The sequence below is a fragment of the Mycteria americana genome, chromosome 6 (genome assembly GCF_035582795.1).
Source record: "Mycteria americana isolate JAX WOST 10 ecotype Jacksonville Zoo and Gardens chromosome 6, USCA_MyAme_1.0, whole genome shotgun sequence".
In the NCBI taxonomy this organism is placed as follows: domain Eukaryota; kingdom Metazoa; phylum Chordata; class Aves; order Ciconiiformes; family Ciconiidae; genus Mycteria; species Mycteria americana.
The window spans coordinates 8862726-8884426 of NC_134370.1; the positions used below are offsets into that span (position 1 = coordinate 8862726).

Sequence of the window (21701 nt, forward strand, 5' to 3'; positions counted from 1 at the left end):
CAGTCTTTCCCATTTAATTTAAGATCTGGTGGAAAAGATTTGAGTTAGGATTTTTATCATAGTTAGCCTGCTCTTATTCAACTCGGTAATAACACGGGGCAAACTGAATAACTAGACATTTCCTTAGGCTGTGGTCAGATGGGTTTCAGCTGCTTGCTTCCCTTTGGGAAGAAGGGGTAGGGCTGGGGGCATGTCTATCAGTACGATGCAGGATGCTCGCTATGCCTGGAGGAGCCGTTCTGGTCCTTGCGGCCTTGCAGTCAGGGGCTGTTGGAAGTAAGACGGCTTTCAAGAAAGAAAGCAACACCTAAGGGCCTCGCTATGTTTCTGCAGTCCTGAAGAAGCTGTAGTCTGGAATAGGAAGCAGGCAGAGGAGAGGACTGGATTCCCCGGGCTGCAGGACGCCGTGGCTCTCTCCTGGGGCGCAGCGCAGCGCTGCCCGCCATTGTTCACGCTTCCCTTGCCACCTGCCAAGTCCCCAGGGACTTGCACTACTCGGGACTGCAGATGTCTCTTGGCCGAACCTCAGACTTGTGTTTAATTACGCTTCTAATTTCATACAGGCTTGGTTAATGTTTAGTCAAGGATACAAGACTGACCGTTGCTCTTCTTTAAAAAAATATTTTGTTCATATATTTGTACTCATTATAAATATGTTCTTAATATTGTATTTCTTAGAAGTTTATCTGCCCAAGTGCTTGTACATCATTTATCAAACATGCGGAAATAGGAGCGAATAAATGATTAACTCTTTCTTCCTCTTCAATAACTTAGAGTTTGGTTCATTAACGTAGAGTTTGGTTTTTATACTTAGAGAAATATTTGCTGCCTTGGTCTCTTAAAGCTTCAGGTGGCTCACTCATGCCGTACTTTGCAGAGCAGTAGTGTTCGTTTCAGTGTGAAATAGTCAGTCAATCCCAGGTTTCACAAAGCCTGGAGTTATTCAAAGTCAGAGTTTCTCTCCAGAATTGTTAGTGGCAACAGCAAAGGTATGTGTTTGAAATTCAACAGTAACCAGGTGCTGTGATTTAGCCATTTAGTTTCTTCCGAAGTGGGGAACACTTGAGGTTTGGCTTTGCCCGTTGCTTCTCTGAAGGTGCAGTGTCCAAAGGGCTGTTCTGACCTGCTGAAGAAATACCCTGGTCTTGTTCTGTTCCTGCCTTTTCCCACAGCATCTTCTGAGAGAAGCGCTCTTGTGTGGTGGTTGGAAAGTTTGGAGCAATAGCGAAGGTTGCAGAAAGGAGGAGTTTGGGACCGTTCCTAGCCCCGGGGGTGTGCTGAGGTAACGTGCTACCTCAAGAGTGTTTGATAGACAGAAAATCTGGCAAATTATCAGTGTGGTGGGAAACAGTTGTTACCTGCTTTTCTTGAGGCACTAGGAGAGCAAGACTGTTATAAATGGATTTTAGCATATATGATTTCCAGTTCCTTCCACAGTTACGAGCACAATCAACTTGGTTCAAACACGAAAAACATTGACGAGTGTGTTTGCAAAGAACTGAAAAAATAAAGGAAGCAACAGACAGTTTGACTTTTGCTTTAATAGCCTTGTGCACCAACATTCCCATGCACAGGACTGATTGTTTGCTCAGCTGCTGTGTACAGAACAGTTATACTCGGTGACCTCTAGCAAGGTGTAAGTAACTGGGGAACTCCATATGTCACAGTTCCATGGCCACACAAAGTTGACCTGGGAAGAAAAAAAATACTTGAATCAAGATTTATTTATCTATTTTCCACCAAAGAAAAATGAAAGGTTGTCAGCTGTCACCTTGAGGGTTGTTAGTTCGATGCATAATCCCACTTAAGCCTTCCTAAAAGCCTGCTGTACAGAATATTAGCATCTGCATATTAACAGTAACAAGGTGAATTTCCTTCTTTTGGGGACCAGCTGTAAAATTTAAGTTTTAATACATGGACAAAATCAATCTCTAGACTCACAAATATAGAGCTCTAGATAAAAAGTCAGAAAGGCATCTTGTTAAGCTCCCTTTATTTAGGCTAGGTGCTTAACTAGATTGCCCCAGTCAAAGCTTTGCAGCTTTTTTTAGGAGCTCACACTGAAAGGGATTTCATCAGCTTCTCTAAATAATCCATGCCAATGCCAAACTATAAGGAAGTTTTTTTTCCTATCATCTAACCAATATTTCTTCTGTTGTAAAACACATCAATTAAACCTTGACCTAAAGCCAGTGGATATGTAGCATAGTTGACTAGGACCCTTCACAGACAGCTCATGAGTATGCTTTTATGCGCCTCTCCAGGCTTTTCTTTATTGAGAAACACATTTCCTTCAGCTGTTCTACACAGATCAAGTTTTCTAAATCTCTTTCGCTATTTTCCACACTTCAGTCTGTGTGCAGTGTTCCTGAAGTATACTCTCCAAACTTGAAAATGACCCTGCTTCTGGTTACAGTCTTACCCCAATTATTCAAATTAGAAAAATTACTCCCTAGACCTTCTATACGATAATCCTGCTAATGCACCTGGGAATGAGACTTGCTTTACCTTGGTTTGTAATTGTTTTGCTGTGGCAAAACAGTATACATTCCAAATTATTCACTTCTGTATTGCTTTCCAGGCAGTTAATCCCTGGTTTGTACTCGAACATTTGATTTTCTGTCTGAAGTGTAATATCTTGTCCTTGTCGTTACTGAAATTCACATTGTTGTTTGCAAACAACGTGTCCAATTTAAGACTATTTTTCAATCCTGTCTCCCAGAGTTTTTGCACTCCTTTCCCATTCCGTCTGACCTGTAAAAGGGATATAATTACCTGTGTCCATCTTCTCCGTGAATTATATTGACTGTTTCTGCTCCCACTCTTGCCCAGAGCAGAGTAAATATGGTTTTATTCCAGACAAATTCAATTTTTTTAGTATTTTTTGGGTTAATTTCAACATCAAGGTATTTTGTATAAACTTGGTCTTGAGAGATTACTCCACTGCAAATAGAATGAAGACAGCAACACTAAGTTTAACAGTTTAGAGATTACTGAACTAAATCGCCTCCTCCACAAGATTTGGGTTTTCCCCTTTGTTACAACAGAAATTTGCACTTTTGCTGTTCTTTGGAACAGCACAGGACACTGGTCCAGGGCTCTGGGGTGTTACGCTCTGAACAGGGAGAGAATGAAAAACAATACTGAAAACTTTAAATGCGCACGGGGCAGGAGAGCACCAGGAGACGATAAGGGTGAGGCTGGGGCTGCCTCCAGCGCCCAAGCGTGCTGGGTTTGGCAGGTGTCGCTGCAGGGAGACCTCCAGGGGAGGTTTTGGGGGAGGATTTTCTAGATGAGCTGGAACTTCTGGGGTGCTTTGGTCTGCACGTGCACAGAGGATGGTGGGAGAATGCATGGAAGCGCTTGTTTCGGAGGAGGTACAGAAGGCAGTCGGAGCTGCTATTTTGGTAGTCAGTGGGAGATGGTGTGAGCTGTGAATGAAGCTCACTGGCCGGACTATGTAAATGTGCCATTTATATAGTAGTGATGACTTTTAATATGTCCTAGGGAGGAAGGAAGTATCCACTTTGCAAATTTGATAAGTTCAGGCATAGGACTGCCTTGCATGAGATCATACAGCAAATCACTGGCAGAGCAGAGAGTCTTGTCAACACCTGGAGTGAGTATGCTGGCGTGTGTGTTGACGTGCTAGTGCGGGAGCAGTTGTGCTAAAGTGCATGTGAATCGGGTGAGCACTGTATAAATTACGTGCGTTCCAGATGTGTACGTTTGTTTTTTGTTTTTTTGGTTTGTTTTTTTTTTTTTTTTAAGAGCAACTCAGACAAACACAGGACTCGTGAAAAAGAAGTGACTTCCATTTCCTTTTTACAACCACCCATCTGCCCTCATGGATCTTACCTATGTGATAACTTTTTTCATATCTGATATGAAGCAGAACGTCTGCAACACAGAGTAAGTGTTTGCACTGCTTAAATATGTGGAAAATGTGTAGATTAATGTTAGCAGCATTAAATGCTATAGGGAAATATTAATTTACCTTACCTGGCAATTTCATATTCTTTTGTGTTCCCCTCTGTGTCATGGAAAACTAGGTTTATGTCCCCCCTCAATGTCTTTACAACAGACAGTTTGATAAATACTTTTTGTTTCCAAGCTGCACAAAGAAAAGCAAAATAAAACTAGATTGTCATTGATATGAAAGATCTAAAAATGCTAGTATACTGGAAAGTTCTTTTTTCCTAACTGGAATTCATTTGTGTTAGCAAATGAAAGACTCGGTGAGCTTGAATTTTGATAACTAACGTAGCATTTTTTGTCAGAGATGTTAGCAGTTGTTTATAGAAGCAACACAGGTTCATGACTGTAAATGACATCAAGGCAATCACTTTTCAAACATGTGAACAACTGTAACAAGCCTTCTTCACTTACTAGCAAAAGGTGGGTCTGCTGCTGTATTTAAAAAATACTTTTGGTTTACCCTCCTCAATTCAGCTGGGAATCTGTCAGCATAGTGCCCCATCATTGGACATCCCTCCCGTGGACATGGGAAACAGTGTCCCTAGGGAAAATAAGAGCATCTGTTAATGAGGAGTATTTTTCTTCATCCTAGCTCTGATAAAATTAAGGATCCAGATGCTGTTCTGATCTTGCAAAGCTGTGGCAGCGCGGTATGTTTTCATATCTTACAACCAAAACCTGATAAACTTGTTTCAAATAACGGCTCCTGCACCCATGCATGTACCAAGAGGGTGTAGAATGGGCAGGCTTGATACCTGTGTGGATGATGGTCTGAAACTCCCTAGTTCAAATATTTAGAGTCTAGGACAAAATATAAGCCAATTTTTCCTTCCTAGTGGAAGGGAACTTGCCTGCCTTCACATTGCCACACCATATGGGGGCAAAAAAAAGGAGCATCATTCACAAGTGCATTTATTTAGGTACTCTAATCAGTGCCCAGTGTAAATTGGAGAACAGTCAAGGATTCTGGAGGCTCCAAATGTCTTTTCTTCCAGCTAGGAATCAGTAGGATAGATATAGCTAACCTACGTGCTCTTTGCATGAAGGTTTAGGGTGAGAACTGCATGGGGTTTAACTTTTTCTTTCCCCCCTATTTTGGTGATATCATCTGTGCGTCAGGGTTCATTTTCCAGAGCGGAATAGTTGATGGAGCCATTGTATGCTGCGCGTCACTGCGCGCTTCCTTCTACCAAACCACACCATGAGAGCACAGCCACCAGCATCCAAGTGCTCTGTGCACGTAGCGGGACCTGTCGTAAGTGCAGAGACCTGAATTATTTTCTTTACAGCTCACCCATTCCTGGGCTGATATACTTACTGACTGAAAGGATTTGTATGTTTCACAGGGATATCCAAGGAATCCGGTGGGATGGAGGATACTTTCAAAATAAAACTCATGGCTGCGTGAGTGATGGCACCCCCCAATCATTGTAGCGTCTGTTGGAACAAAGTTTGTGAGCAACCTTGAAAAAACCTCCTGTTCTCCTGTACAAGAGTTGCACTTGCCTCACCATGGAAACAGCTGAGGCATGGAACAGAACAGCAGCATGGTCTTGTAATAATTTTTCATCTGAATTTACAGGTTTCTAGTTGTAGTAGAAGTTACTGTTTTGTCTGTGTTTTATCCAGAGAACCATGTGCTAGTTACCCTAAGATTTTAAGTGGGATGCATTGGTCTGCTATGGCATAATATCCCCTTTTAAGAAGACAGCCATATATATATATATATATATATATGTATGTATATGATATGTCACAGCAAGATGACATTAATTACAATTTTAAAAGGCTTAACAGAGCAAAGAGAATCCACCAGCCTTCTGCTGACCTCTCCAAAGCCTGCGAAGAAAGAGAAGTCTCAGGTGGAGAGGTGAGGCATGTACAGTCCCTGAAACACTGAGTGCTTTTGCCTAATTCATGCCTTATAAATCGGATGCTCTTTGCAGCATCTGCAAGAAACCAAGGGTGGTGGTGTCATGCCACAGGTTTGGTCATGACACTGGCCTGTCTCAGCCTGGAAAACCTCCTGCTGGGGTGTTTGGGCTGTTGGACTTGCAGGTTCCCTGCCTTTCTGTGTTCTGCAGGTCCAGTTTCAGAAACTGTGGGGGCAACGTTCTTTCTCTTCTTTGCCAAGTGTCACCTGTACAAGACCTGCACTGCTGAGATACTACACATGCGTTGAAGGTGGCAATGGAGATCAGTCAGCGTGTAGGCTGCACGCAGGGGACACGTTTCATCCAGGCATTTGCTGGGTTTTGTAATGACCAAAGACAACAAGGATTGGTTGCTAATTGCTTGAGGTTTTTACACTAAGTTTGGTTTTGTTTTGTAATGTGTGTACCGAAATAAAAGCAGATCTGGCCTGTCTACCAGATTGTTGGGCAGAAGATTCCAAATCACAGAAGCAAAGCTTAGGCCTGTACTATACCTCCTTTCCCTACAGTGTTCCCTGGGGAGCACTGTTCTGATCCAGCCTTTATTGTTTCCTATTTCCTTTTCTTACTTATGAGTAAATAGGCAAAAAACCAATTTTGTTTTGCTGTTTTCTTCCACACGGACAGTTACTTTCACAGTTCACGTTTCAGGATTGAATGAAAATAAAGTACTGTGCATGTTGGGAATGTATGTTTACCTGCAATGATAACTTCAAAATCGCTTTGTTTCATCTCTGGAATTAAATCGGTGCATCCAGGCATCACAGATCCTCCATTTGGGTAAAAGTCCAGGTGACCGGTGGTGTTATATATTCCAAACCCTGAGACACACATGTGATGATGTCAGTGTCTTGGTGACATGCCAATCCCTGCAGATATTTACTTGCACGTGAACACTTACCTATGGCAGGAAAGTGAGCAGCATTACTGTGAATAACATCAACAAAGTTTGCATCTGAAGGATCCAGTCTGACCTTGGGAGGAGTACCTTCAAAACAGGGCCCAGCCGGGTCTAAGCCTAAAAAACCCCCACATTTATTGGTTGAGGGAGGGAGAGAAGCGTTGCACGTGTTAGTACGTCTTTTGCCACCTTACAACATCAGATGTTCAGTATCGCACAAGGCACGTTGAATAATAATGATGTGAATTCTAAGTTAAACTGAAAAAAATGTGCAATAATATGGTTTTGTGAACCTTTCTGCAAACTTATTACAACAGAAGTAAAATATTTTCCAATAGACAATATAATGGCATTGCATTACTATGAAGGAGGCATTTTATTACCTGTGAGTTTATTACTGGCCTGTAAAGCTTTACGAACAGGAAAAACTACGGATTCTTGATATGTTGCTTTGCCTTTGTGTAGGGTGTGATATAACCCAGTGAATGACAGTAATGTTACAAACATATTAACTATGTTTGTCCTTCCACTAAAGAGTTTTTAAGCTAACTAGAGAAAGAAGATGTGCTAATTACCCTTGTTTCTCAGAAGCATAAAGTTTGCCTGCTCTCACGCGAGGTGGCTCCAGCTCTGCCAATAATTTAATTCCAGTCTACAGAGCAGGGCGTTGCAAGTTTCTTTCCTTCAGAAATGTGCTGTGTTAGCTCCACACCTTGGTGAACAGCCTACCTGTTATCCGTCTGATACCTGGGATCCTTCTTCCCGCCTCTCCTGCAGTATGTGCTCCCAGACTGTGGCCAATTAAATGGATCTCGCAAGGGCAGTAGCTGGAGGTGTTCTGATCATTAAGGTGGTGGCGGTGGGAGACAAGAACACAGGCTTTAAATAGCAAGCAAAGAGGTTGTCTTACATTATGGGCCTTTGGGAACATCTAGACTGATTTCCTGCATAGCAAACAGGGTGTGAGTTCCTTGAGTTAATTATTGTTTAAATTACCCTAAGACTGGATAGAAAATGATCCAATCTGGAATTTTACATCCCTAGTGATAATGGATTCACTGTTGTAGAGTTGGCATATGGTTATCGTATTCAATTACCTTTGGAGACAAAATATCAACCTTCTTTCTCATTTGGATCACCCCCTAATTTCATCTTCCATCAAAATGATCTTATTTTGTCTTTATTTACTCTATTATGGAGCGCTTTTTTATCACGTCTGTTCTCCATGTGTCTGCTTAGAATACATGATCGTATCACGCAATAATATTTTCACTGACAAGCTTAGGTAGGGGCAACGTTCTTTCTCTTCTTTGCCAAGTGTCACCTGTACAAGACCTGCACTGCTGAGATATTACACATGCACCGAAGGTGGAAAGGGAGATTAATCAGCGTGTAGGCTGCACACAGGGGCCACACTTCATCCAGGGATTTGCGGGGCTTTGTAATGACCAAAGACAAGGATTGGTTGCTAATTGCCTGAGGTTTTGTAATGCATGTACCAAAATAAAAGCAGATCTGTAGTATTGGCCTGTCTACCTTTATTGTTAGACAGCAGATTCCTCTGAATACGTTTTACTGCAGTACTTCCATTTACAATGCAGCTTAACTTTTCCTAGCGTCAAACTCCAGAAATTTGTAAATTGAGGAAAAGGAAAGAAAGTCTAAGGATCATTTATGCATTTTTGTAGCGGAAGAAAGAGAGGCCTAGACTGCAAATGGTGCAGTAATTGAGATATTAAATGAGAAACTGAACCCATCTTCACGTGACCTGGGATTTGTACACAAAGAAGAGAGATAACAGCAGCAAATGCCTGAAGCTAGATATGAGTTTCCTAGGTGGGAGCAGTAGGCTGTACCCCAGCAGATTCTGGGGAAGCGTTCTCTGATACTCAGGCAATCGCAAAGTTGGTGTTTTGCCTTGTGGGCTCTGAACCATCTCTCGCAGCACTTCAAGATGGACATCTACTGACCAGCACCAAGCCTGTAGCCCGGCAGGGTTCTGATTTTCAGCAGTTATAAGTAGTCAGGAGTCTTTCTGAAGTCAGCAGGAAATGCTGATACTCTTAAACTTTGCGGCTGAGCAGCTCTGTGCTATATGTGTAAATGCGAACACTTGCCTTCAGGAACACGAAGTTCACAACTAGAAGGCAACTGAACAGTTTATCGTGCCTGTACGCAGCATATATGGCATTACCAAATGAGCCAGCTCCTGCTCTTTTCAGTGGTGCTAAGCTGAGATACTGGTTTACTTGTAGCACATGTATATAATGCTGGCAAAACTCTTGTAAGCACTGAACTCGTAGGCCTTGCCTCATTTCCGTTGAATGCCTTCTTGCCTGTATCATGCTATGGAAATGTTGCCACCTACTGGTCTTTAATTAGTTGGCGCTTCTTTTCAACCACATTAGCTTAATTTGCGTCTTTTGTGGCTGTGAGAAGTCCTTACAGAGTTGATAATTGGTATAATTAGCTGGGTCTCCACTGCATGCATCGTACAGCTCTTCCTGAAGCACTGGCTGACCATACTGGACAAGGTTCAAAATCAAAGCAGCAGCATCATAACCCCGCTAGATCCACTTAAGAATTGTAGGTGGTAAAACCACGTCATTTACCTGTAAAGTTTTTATGAAATAAGCAACCTCAGCCCCAATCACGCGGATGTTGTTCACTGCACTGATGTAGGTGCCTTTTGCACCTTCTTCCCAATCGACAGCAATGCAGTTGATATTTTCCACTTCCAGTAACAGCTGATGTGGGAACACGTAAAGCAAAGTATTTAAGGAAACATAATAACAAACACAGATTCAATTTAAATCAGAATAAACATTAAAAGGTGATAATATAATCATGGATTTTCTCATTCTTTACTAAACAGGACTCTTCACTGTAGCCTGTACCACACTCAAACACACATCTTCTTACAAAACAGAATATAACAAGCCATTAATCCAGAAAGTATCAATTATGAAAGACTGTAATAAAAATATTTTACTTTATAAGTCATTTGTATACGTATTTGAAATAATTTGGAAAAGCTACACAACTGCACAGTAGCTGCTATGTGCAGTACGTGACTTTCTTTGAGGGACGTGGGTAGTTTAGCTGCATAGTATAGGAAATAGACTTGTTTACTAAGTGTCTTTAAAACTGAGAAAGACATGTCAGACTGGAAAGGCTTGAAGCAGAGTAGAAAGTTTCCGTTTCAGCAAAGAAAGCTAATGCATTGGTCACTTCGGTACTGGTCACTGTCTTGCAGAGATCAGTGATTTTTCCACTGGAAAAATCATGTCTCGAAGTCTGCAGCTATAGCTTTCTGTGGCTAAGCCTTATGTAAGGTTTGAGGAAGAACAAGGAGTGGAAACAAAAATTAATCTATGGTAAACAGCTGAAAGTGAGTGACAAGGAAAACAGACGCTTGAAGTGGTGGTGCATTGAATCCTGGATTCCCTCCTCGCCTGTAGGCACCATAAACACAGTCTGTAGTGTGGAGAGGCAGATAGAATTGCTGTTTCTTTTCAACTGAAAAAAATGGAAATTTAGTATTCTAGATTAAAAGTTTTCATAGATTTATGAACAAAAATAATGATGCAGATCTGTGACTTAGTACTCAGTGGTCATCTTTTTCTAGCTTGTCCTTTTCCCTGCCAGCATGGAAGAAGCGAAACTAGAGTAGATTTTGCTTATCTACCAGAGCCAAGGCTGTCATTGACACAGCACACTGCTGGGCAGGGTGCACTAGCTCTGTTTTGTGGTAGCTTCCACATTTCACATTTGAAATATTTTTTCATTACACTCTGTAATAATAATAAAAAAAAGGGTTTGCTTTTTTTGTTTTGTTTTTGTTTTTTTTTTTTAAGAACTGAATGGTGGTGAACCAGGATATTGTTTGTAGATTGAAACTTGAGCTTTACAACTCAGGAAGGCTTTTTGGCTGAAGGACAGACAGTTCAGTTGCCCTTAATGCCCCTCAAATTGCCCCTCAGCACCAGAAGGACATGGACCTGTTGGAGCGGGTCCAGAAGAGGGCCAGGAAAATGACCTGAGGGCTGGAGCACCTCTCCTACGAGGACAGGCTGAGAGAGCTGGGGTTGTTCAGCCTGGAGAAGAGAAGGCTGCGGGGAGACCTTATAGCAGCCTTCCAGTACTTAAAGGGGGCCTATAGGAAAGACGGGGACAGACTTTTTAGCAAGGCCTGTTGTGACAGGACAAGGAGCAATGGTTTTAAACTAAGGAAGGGCAGATTTAGACTGGATTTAAGAAAGAAATTTTTTACGATGAGGGTGGTGGGGCACTGGAACAGGTTGCCCAGAGAGGTGGTAGATGCCCCATCCCTGGCAACATTCAAGGCCAGGTTGGACGGGGCTCTGAGCAACCTGACCTAGTTAAAGGTGTCCCTGCTCTTGCAGGGGGGTGGGACTAGATGACCTGTAAAGGTCCCTTCCAATCCAAAGCATTCTATGATTCTATGATTCTGTGAATGGGAGAAGCAGTGAATTGGCATGTCTAATGTGATATTCTGAGACCAATGTAGAGGCTGCGGACATCTGTGTTCGGTTTATTGCTTTGATCTGATCTGTAGGATTTAGGGATGGAAATTCTGTAGACAAGCACAATGTCAGAGATGACCAAGAAGCCTTGACTATGCTGCATCTTCCAGAGTGGGAACATTTTGGCTTTTGTGAAATTTACTTCTTGGTTGGTATCTGCTACTACCTAATGAATTGCAAAATGGAAGGTGAACATTAGCACCTAAAGGATACTGACAGATCGTAGTCACAACTGCTGATGGAAATCAGAGGATACTCTCTCATACCAAGCACATTTCTACCACCCAGCCTTTTTTTCCAGTGCTGCCAAATCCATGAATGATGAAGGAGGTTTTCCTATGCAAGGAAAAATGTGAATTTTGGATGGTTGAGGAGTTTATCGCTGAGATCACCTATATGTAAAAAAAAAATAAAATTAAAATGTTTTATCTATTCATACTTTCAAACATTTTAGAAAAGTCAGCTAGGTCATCCCCTCTTGTAGGACTCGAGTGACTACTGTGAATGGGCAGAGTCTTTGATTTTTAGAACTCAGGGACCCCTGTATCTCACCTTTCTCTGTTCCACCATGGTTTCCAAAGATGTTGTGCCCATGTGGTTTCTGCTGCTCCTATGTATTTTGCTTAAGGCAAAAAGAACCCCCTTATGTGGAATATGAAGCTGCCTAAAAGGGCCATGTTGCACTATGCCTGTTGGCCTGACTTGGACAAGTTTCTCCAGGGAGCAGCCCACAGCTCCACGTGTCCTGGTTGCCCTTTTACTAACCTCACCTTTGGCTTCACTGTGCTGCTCTGCATCTAAGCAACAGCTTTTTGTCTGAATAGGTGATGTTTCTTGATGTTTCTATGCCTGTTTTTGTCATTAGCTACTCCAGGAAGGCTGAAAGAATTTCATGCAAGAACTGCATGCAATAGGGGTGAAGCTGATCTTCACACATGGCTGCAAGCTGCTTAATTATATATTTTCCTTTTACTCTGAGAATGATCTCTGACCATCTGTATTGTTTTCAGACAAATACAGGGTCTGTGATGTGAGCTCAGGGCGTTTGGGTGTGGAAGGGCTGTGCCCTAGATCACAGATACATTTAAGTTTAGTGGCTGGGAAGTAGTGCAAGGTGTATTTTGACTTATTTTATCAACAACAGAAGTGCTGAGTAACCTGCTGCTGAATGTATCTTGTGTGCTCACACGTCCCTGCTCTGCAGATCATAAAAGTTTATTACAGCTACAACTTCTCATCCTTAGAGAGCCTGAGTTGGATTCTCAGCATGGCAACCAGGATTGCTGTAAGCAATGATGTCTGCAACGGCAGTGATGGCATCATAGTTCATGCCAGAGGAATCCTAAATATCCCTGTACAGCTCAAAGGACACCAGCTCTGGGAGCCTGAAAGGGTTTTAGCAGCTTCATAAGCATTTGCTGAAGTGATGTGGTCCCAGCCTCTGATCTTGCAGGTTCCTCCGCATTGCTCTACTCAGTATGTCAGAGCATAAGCAACTTGAGTAGTTCTGTCTTATTTTCAGAGTGCAGAGAGGCAGGTAAGAATATAAAATCACTCAGATTTCAAGGTGGAATGTGGGTTTGGAAATTGCATAAAATCAGTCTTCTTCAGACTTTTATTTTTAAAAGTCACAATATCTTCCTAGCTCAGCTTTCCTGTAAAACAGCCGCATTTGCTCGCCTATCTGAATACTCAGAAGGCTGTTTATTTGAACGAGTCTTCAGCTTTCCTCTGAGACCTAAATGCATGCAAAAGGTAGTCTGCCATAACCCATATCCTTGTGTGGGAAAATGCCAGGAAAGCTGTTGTGTCCTACAGTTCGTTCACAACATTTTTTTTTTGTGCTTTACCCCAAATAGCTTCAATATACATTCATTACTGTACCTTCAAACTATCTTCTTGTTCTGACTTGTTTGCCTATGATAAGTGCTGTAGACTTTTTAACAAGTTAACAAACATTTATAGGTTTAGTCCATTCTTGATGTTAAAAATAAATGTCACCTGTGAGTTATTTCCTGTTTCTCTGGTGTAGAGAGAGAAGCTCAGGTTCATATGTTCTGGAGAGTCAGGCAAACCTGTCAGAAGTCTCCCTGGTACCCCAGACCAGGGTGGGTCATCTGTAAAACAGCCAAGCCTGGGGTAGCAAACTTCTTTACCTGGAGTAGAAGCAACAACTTGTTTATCTTTTGGACTCTCTTATGCTTGATGATGGATTTGAGACTACAACAGTCTGAGGAACAGAAAACTAAGGATTTCATTTTATGATTAATTTTGAAACTGAGATTCATTGTTGTTTCCTTTATGGATATTTTCTGAAGCAGGTAACATAAGGGGAGGTAAATAATTTGAGGATAAACCAAATAAAGACCCAGACACTGTTTTGACACCATTTTCTAGGCCTGTAAAGGATTAATTAAATTTCTTTTAAAAAAGTCTTTTAAGAAGTGCTTGTTGGAATTGCTCCTGCATGCTTCCTACTCCAAAGCGTTGTGTCTCTGCGTGTAGGAATGACGGATATCGACGCAGTAACCTTGTGCTGTGAATGAAACGATCGTTTCTGTCAATATAGTAGCTTTTTCTAGATCAAATGGGTCTCTTGCTCACTAATGCTCAACTTGTATGTTTTAGCACTCTCCGTGGTGTTAAGCACCCTGTTGCTGAGCGGTTCTTTGTATACAGCAGTCATGTAAAGACAGCTCAGGCACTGTCTTGGTAGAAGTAGGACACGTGACTCTCTGTGAATTTTCAGCACAGTTATGTCTCTTGTATTCTTAATAATAAAATTTAAACAGAGCAGAGCCTTTTAGCATTAGTTCTATGCACAGTAATAGACATTGTCATACAATGACACACAAATCATACTATAACTTCAATGTAAAAGAAAATACAAGTTGTCATCTCCTATATATTACTTCACCTGAATTCACCTTCTAGTGGTAGTTTTTATAGATATAGTGTCTCACCTGCTGCTGTGCCAAGGAGATAAAATGCAATAATCCACATTCCAACCACCTAAAGCAAATTGAATATACAGGTTAAGCACTTTATTGAGAGTGACTTGTCCTTTTTCAAAGAGTGTAATACAAAGAGAAATGCAAAGCCCTGCACCTGAAAAGGAATACCCTCATACACCAGTCGGTACACACTGGGGACCCATCAGCTGGAAAGCAGCTTTGCAGAAAGAGAAAGACCTAGAGGTCCTGACGTACACAAACTTGACCATGGGCCAGCAACGTGCCCTTGCAGCAAAGGCAGCCGGTGCATCCTGGGCTGCATTAGGAGGAGCGTTGCCAGCAGGAGGAGGGACGTGATCCTTCCCCTCCGCGCATTTCTGCTGTTCTTTGCACTTCTTGCATAGCCAATACTGCATGCAGGTTGCTGAGGGAGTGAATCAGATCATGAGGTCCTGACTTTTGCCAGCCGTGAGGAGATAGGTAGGAGATGTGGTAGAATAAAGACAGCGATACCTGTAAGTTGGTAAAGTCTGCATGCTTGACAGCTTCTTTAGGCTGTTTGTGCTGCTCTTAACCAGGACTCCTTGCATTTCTGCACCTTCGTATCCCCCCCTTTATTCAGATTCCTTTCCTCTGCACTTCCCTCACTTGGCTTTCCCATGGCAGGGGTTCCATGTATTTCACCATTCTCCTCCCCTCCTGTTTGCTGTTATCAATTTCCTCTTCTTCTAGGTGTTTCCTACGGCACCCGCCTCCCATTTTCCACATACTGCTTTTCTTGTAAAGCAAAAATTTTGAACTGCCACCCCTGGCCACTGAGATAGATCATGAGAAGTAATTAAGAAAAAATGGTAAATTTAGTAGGTATAAATCTTGCTATGTGGGAACCTGTCTCTAAGGGATATTTTTAGAGGTTTGGCAATGTGAAAAAGCTAGAAAACCAATGCTCCAAAGGTCGTTGATGCTACCAAATGCTCTCAGAAACAAACAAGAAACAATTGGGAATTTCACAGACTTTGTCCTTGAAGTTTGTGTGTCAAATGTCAGACAGGAGGCATATGTGATCCACCTACGTGCTTTTCTTAGTGGAAGTTGGATTACTTGGCTGTAATGACGTGGTTTCCTAACCAAGCCAAATGGGATCAGTCAGAGTGCGGAGAACGTGTCTCTGAGCACTCTCTAATCGGCTCTGAAGTCCCTGTGTGGTAAGAGCTCCTTGTTTATGTGGTGGGGCAGAGGAGCAAGGCTGAATATCTAAGCAGTGAGCTGGAGTGGGAAAGTGCAGAGCTGAGAGGAATCATGGAATTTCCTTGGAAATATAATTCTGTTCCCAAGTCTAATATATCCATTGATGTAGTTAACAGAGAAGAAAACTAGCTGCTTGAGGAGAGTGGAAAGCTGGCAGTGAGTAAGAGTAGGAGGGAAAAGGATCAGGAGTTATTCTAAGCAGCTGGTGACAGACACAACAGAGAGGTCCTAACTGTTAGCCAAAAGGAGCACCTCTGTTCAGCTGGAATATCTGTCAAGAAATACCCATCATCATGATGAGAACCTGATGACAGTGCAGGAAAATCACAGAAAATGTGGCTTATCAAATGAATCGGAGAGGTCTGTGGGATTTGTTTATATTTAATGGAGAGCTCTCATACTCAGGAGATGTATAGTCCATGTTGGGAACACTATGGCAGGAAGGATAGTATAATTTCTTTTCAGACCTAAAATCTGAAAGGCAGCTAATGAGTAATGATTTTAGAAAATGTGGGAGGTTGTTGCCAAATAAAAGTGATCAGTAGTTTCCTTTCAGAGGTTCTTCCTTTGAAGACAGAAAATAGAAATGAACATGTAGCTAGGTAAGTAATGGAAGATGCAGAAATTTTATTTTTTTATTTTTTTGTGATATGTTGATTCATTCTGTTATTGAGAGAGGTGTAGTTTGGGTAGGAGAATTTTTTAGTGGCTAGGTTTTCTATATTGGTCTATGTTAACTTAATGACAAAAAGATTGCAAAGAGGTTAAGAAATTATGTCTGTAAAAAGAGTTGAGGCAGCATACAATTTGATGGGGGAAGATTCTTTCACTGGGCATTTAAGAGGCTTATTGCTGAACAGGAGGAACTGGAATGACTTGTTTGTGAATGTGATGGCCTAGCCAGTATTGCTGGCAGGAAGGCTGCTGAACGCTGGGCTCAAGCGTTATACTCAATGGACAGAGGACATGCGCTTCTGAAGCAAGACCAGCACTAAATATTTCCAAATTGCTGTTCAGCTCGGGGAAAAAAAAAAAAAAATTGAAAATATTCATAGGCTGACATCCTAATGTATAAAACCTGCACTGGAGCAGTAGTTGTCCTTCACAATAGGCCATCAAGTCACCTTCCGGACACTGTTACTCAACCTGTGAATCACGGGCCACTAGTGGATGGTTTGTGAGATATGAGCAAGTCTGCATAATGACTGCCAACAGTGTATTTTTAAGTCCCACACATGTACCCACACACCTTCCTCAGGACATGCACACAAACATGCACACACAGTCTGTTCAAGAGAAGCAAGACCAAATCTCAGGTCTTTTAATTATCAGCATTTTTAACCTAATAATCTCATTGCAGTAAATAGATTTTTTTTTTTAAATTTAAACCAAGAGATGTTATTTATCTAATTGCTAAGAATTTTACTCACCATTCTCTTAGCACCCTTCTTATCTCTTTCCCTGCTGAGCAGTAACAGGATACGAGACAGCCACTGTTTTCTTTAATGAAGATTGGGTAGCTTTACACTGAAAAAAAAGTAATAGGAAAGAGATTAAAAACCTACAGGGCAACTTGGTAAAGTGAAAGAAGCTGGAAGAATACAAGAGGATGAAAAAGGGGAATATTGGTAACTGGGAATTAATAGCTGGAAGTCACGCAGATTTCATAAGGAAAAAGGCAATGCCAACATGTACATTTGTGGCCAGTAGAATTAAGACATGAATTAAGAAGGAATATTATATGCATGGAAGAATTTAAAAGATGCAATGTTTTTGGTCCATTACTAGATAAAATGGAGCAAAAGGCAATGATGCAGCTGGAGTGAAATGTTTACATTTTTCTTTTTCTCTCTTTACCAAAACCAGCTGATGTTGTTCACACCAGAAAAAAAAGTATTCGTGGTGATACTCTGTTCAGACATAATTCTAGATCTGCTGTAGAACAGCTGCTGGAACTACATATTTTAAAATCATTGAACTTCTATAACTCATAGCTGAGATCCTTAAAAAAATAAAAAGCTATAAAAAAACCCCATTGACAATTTTTTGTTGTTGATTAGTAAGAAAATTCCAGAGATGTGGTTTGAAGAAAATTTATATGCTAACAGGTAAAAAAAATTAGGATGAATCACCTGAGGAATGTCAGATCTGTGGAGTTTCAGTCCAATATCAGCCTGAGGCAGAATAATGAAACCCTCCACAAGATACTTAGTCATGAAAGAAAAATTGTGAAAAACTATGAAAAGATGAAGTTGTATAATTGAATTCAGATACATGACACGACAAACTAACATGACACTTTTATAAGATCAACATTATAAGTCTCATTATATTCGGATTTTAATAAGATCTGCTCTGCTACTTGATATTTTAGTTAAGAAATTAAAATTATATACATGGACTATTACAACAGTTAAGTAGATTAAAAATTAAGTACATGGATTAAGTAGATTAAAAACTGAGTAATTATTGCATCTCAGATTATAATGACAAAGAACTGGAAGGCAACTCCTGGATTTACAAATTTTCTTGCTACTGTGCACCATCACATCACATCATGATCAAGCTGTGATTGTGGGTTTTTAGCTGTGTTTTTTGACCCTATAGTTTCTCACTGCTCATGATGGATCATCACTGATTAGGGTTTTAGAGGAATGAGTTCCTGGCATTACACTGCATGCCGACTTTCAACACTGGTATTGCTGGACATGAGCTCGTACTGAAAAAAATCTGACATCTAGACTAAGGGATTAGTAAATAAAAAGTCCAGGTCATGAACGTTGGATTATTTTTTGTTGTTTGGGAAAGTAAATGCTGTGACACTGCGTATCATACTCACAGAATGGAGGTGAACATCTGAGGAAGCAATAACTGAAAATGCCTTTGAAGTCTTGCTAATGTATTACTAGTGACTTTTGAAGTGCCAAGGAATTTGTTAGTCTCTGTTTCCACATATAAAGATGGGGGAATAGTATTTTCAGTATATACATTGTATTCAATATATAGGTGGGGGTATTATTTAAAGAGCACTGAGATTTCATTGGTGCTGCGTGCACAGTTCTAGAGGGATATTGAGAAAATGAAGAAGGTGGTTCTTGGATCATCATGAGAATGGAAAAGAGGGAATGCGGAGCAAGAAGTGAAGAGAGGACCTTTTAGCCTAGGAGTATGAAGTGTAAATGGTTGTTCCCCAAAGATATAACCTGAGACAAGAAGAGAAGTGATACTTAAACAATAGTGGTACAACAAGCGCTAGCCATGAAAAAAATGAAGTCTAGCTCGTTGTCCTGAAAGAGCCATCCAGCTGGAGTCACAGGGCAAAAAACCCAGCTAGTTTTAAGATGGAGTTTTATCACATTTGAATGTGACAGTGAGAAGTGGCATGGACAAGGGTCGATGACCTACATGGTGCCTTCCACTTCTTCATCCTGTGTTTCAAAAAGGCCGAATGGGAAGTTAAAGGGCCTATGCAGCCTATGCCAAGGTGGGGAACAGCCTTTGTTAATATCATTATGTTCAAAACAGAGCAGGAGAGCAGGAGCAGCTCATTCTGCAGCAACAATCTGCAGTGCTAGCTCATTTTCATCTGTCGACAGAGCTAAGCACGGCATCTTTTGTCCCTTCAGTCTTATGGGGTCTTTCCAATTTTCAGGTCTGCTTTTCCCCTTCTATACTGAAGTTTAAGTTCTTTGCCTTCTTTCAAGTCTTTTTATTTTTCACCATTTATGGCTTTTTTCCATCTTTTCCTGTCTTACCACTCCAACCACACTTCCTATATTTCCTGCACTGGCCCTGTCCTTAAACAGAGAGTATTTTTGTCAGTTCTGTCTTTCCAGTGTTTTATTTTAGCCTTTCATATTTTTCAGTAGTTTGGCACAGCGCTCAGTTAACAGTGTAAAGGCAACACCAAGGAGAAGAAGCCATCCTGAGTTTAGTGTATGAGCCTTGGGTACAGAAGTTAGAGGTTAAATTTCCTGTTCTCAGCAAATTCTTGCATGGCTTTGAGCCTGAGGCATTTAGAGGACACTTGCTAATTGCACACCCAAGCATTATAACATTACCCCAAATGGTAAAAGAAACTAAAGAAGAAAATATTACAATAGTATCTTTAGGCCTCATAAAGGGGATCATGTACATATTTACTGATATGCAAATACCTGGAAGTACAGTATAATTTTTTTTGTTTGTTTGAATGTAATTTTGTAGAGGTTGTCCGGCCCATTCTTTACAGTATACAAAGAATACCATCTTTTCCAGGCACAGTCCCCATTCAGGAGCTCAGACACATTATTTGTCCAGACTATCAAATACTGAAAACTGGTAGCACAGTACAGGACAAAGTGGTAGTGATACGGTGTACTAATTCAGGTAGCAGAGTAATTGACATAATTGATAAAAGGCTTAATTTCATCTCCAGCTCCTCCCCGTAAATAGCCCATAGTAGGGTCCTGATTCTGGATGAAGGCTCTTTGGCACTGCTTCAATACAAACAAGTAATAATAAGTAAAAGAGCATCTTGGCATTAGCCGGTCTCCTTTCCTGCTGGCTCACCGGCTTTTAGCTACAGTTAAGTTCTCCAGGAGGAAACATCTTAATTCAATAGCTCTGAAACCCACAAATTTAACATTAGATAAATCAATTTTGTAGTGGAGTAAAGATGTCCAGAACCTTTTGTAGATTTCCTTCTCCAAACCAGCCGATATGAAGTAATAACCAAGGCAAGGCAGGGCTCACGTATGTTGCCTGGTCTGGGTAATAGAGTTTTCTGAGTATGTACTGACCTCTTAAACTGAATCTGAGACAGTGGACTAGGGCATTAAGCTGAAATAATGACTTAGAATAGTGATGCAAATTCTTTTATTGAGGTGTTTAATGTGGGAAGCACTCCAATAAAAGGTTAGTAAGTATGCAAAATTGTACATATATCTGTTCATCATTGGAGGATGCAGTAAGATTTGGGCTGTTAAGGTGTTTAGGTCAGTTGCTTAGAAATGGTGAACAATCTAAAGAAATTGCAGGATAATAGTAAAGAAAACCTATTAAATATCAAGTCCTTGGCTTCCCACTTCAGGACTTTGTGCAGTATCTGCTCTGATTTCCTAAATAATAGGGTTCTCACCTTGACCCTACACTGGTATTCATACATTTAAGTTTACAGAGACAATTATGATCATTGAATCTGACTACAAGCATCACAAAACCCCAACAAACGCGATTCAGTTTTGGGAGGCGGCTGTGCCAATTCTGTGCTAACTCGGGAGCCTTCAGCTGACTCGCAGCCACCATCTGGCCACTTGTCTGTCTTTCCAGGAGGATCTTCACTGTTCCTCTTCATGATTAGGCTACTGTTAAATTTAGTCAACTCTAAGACCAATGCTATTTTCCTTTTGCCTTTTCTGAAGTGCAGAATAACCCTCACTGATGACTAATTCAAGTTTCTCGGTATATGGTAGTCTACCAAAATACATCTTGTTTGCCCCATTCTTCCATATAACAGCTCTGTAATTCTTCCCTGCTTCCATTCTCCCTTTAGATTTCCAATGCTCCTAACAGTGCTTAATTTTGTAACCTAATTTATCCTCCTTTTTCATTTCAGCTGTTGTGTTCTCATGCATTTTCCCTTTAAAAAAAAAAAAAGTCCAGATTCCATCTGCATATGCCGTCATTTTGTTCTTCCTTTAAAAACACAGGGATGTATTCAGCCTTAAATTACCTTAGCCCCACTGAATCCACCCTATTTTCCTAGCTGCATTACATTGTCACAGCCCAGAAATTCTCATCTCCTACTGGGATTTCCTGGAATTGAAAAGTTTTAAGCCTTGTAGCTGCTGCCAGGGTCTCCTCAGGATCACTCTGCGTACTGCTGTCTGCTTCGCGCCTGTTGATTCAGACCATACCGTTCAGCCTGCATTTTTTTTTAAGCAGGACTCCTTACGGTACTCCAGCCCCAACCAGCAGTTAATAAGGACACTCGCTCAAAACCCCTACCAAGTTGTCAGCCACTTACCACTGTGAACGCAGAAAGGGTTGCTGCTTTGCAAGCTTCGTTCAGCCAGCTCCCTGTCAAATCTTGGTTGCTACCAGCTCTTTTCACTTGGAATCAGTCCCACGACAGTGGGTGCGGACCTGCCCACATAGT

The 21701-nt window shown here is 41.2% G+C and overlaps 1 protein-coding gene across 1 annotated transcript; it reads right to left on the bottom strand.

Annotated features, from left to right (window-relative positions):
* Positions 1-1626: 1626 nt before the first annotated feature.
* Positions 1627-20897, bottom strand: LOC142411915 (pancreatic lipase-related protein 2-like). Its single transcript, XM_075506578.1, has 13 exons — positions 20817-20897; positions 14324-14372; positions 13362-13516; positions 11627-11752; positions 9426-9560; positions 7543-7651; positions 6814-6930; positions 6611-6733; positions 5297-5415; positions 4390-4519; positions 4003-4114; positions 2776-2943; positions 1627-1690 (listed from the first exon to the last, which is right to left on the bottom strand). Exons 1-13 carry the CDS (start codon positions 20895-20897, stop codon positions 1627-1629), a joined length of 1488 nt encoding a protein of 495 aa, XP_075362693.1.
* Positions 20898-21701: the final 804 nt, after the last annotated feature.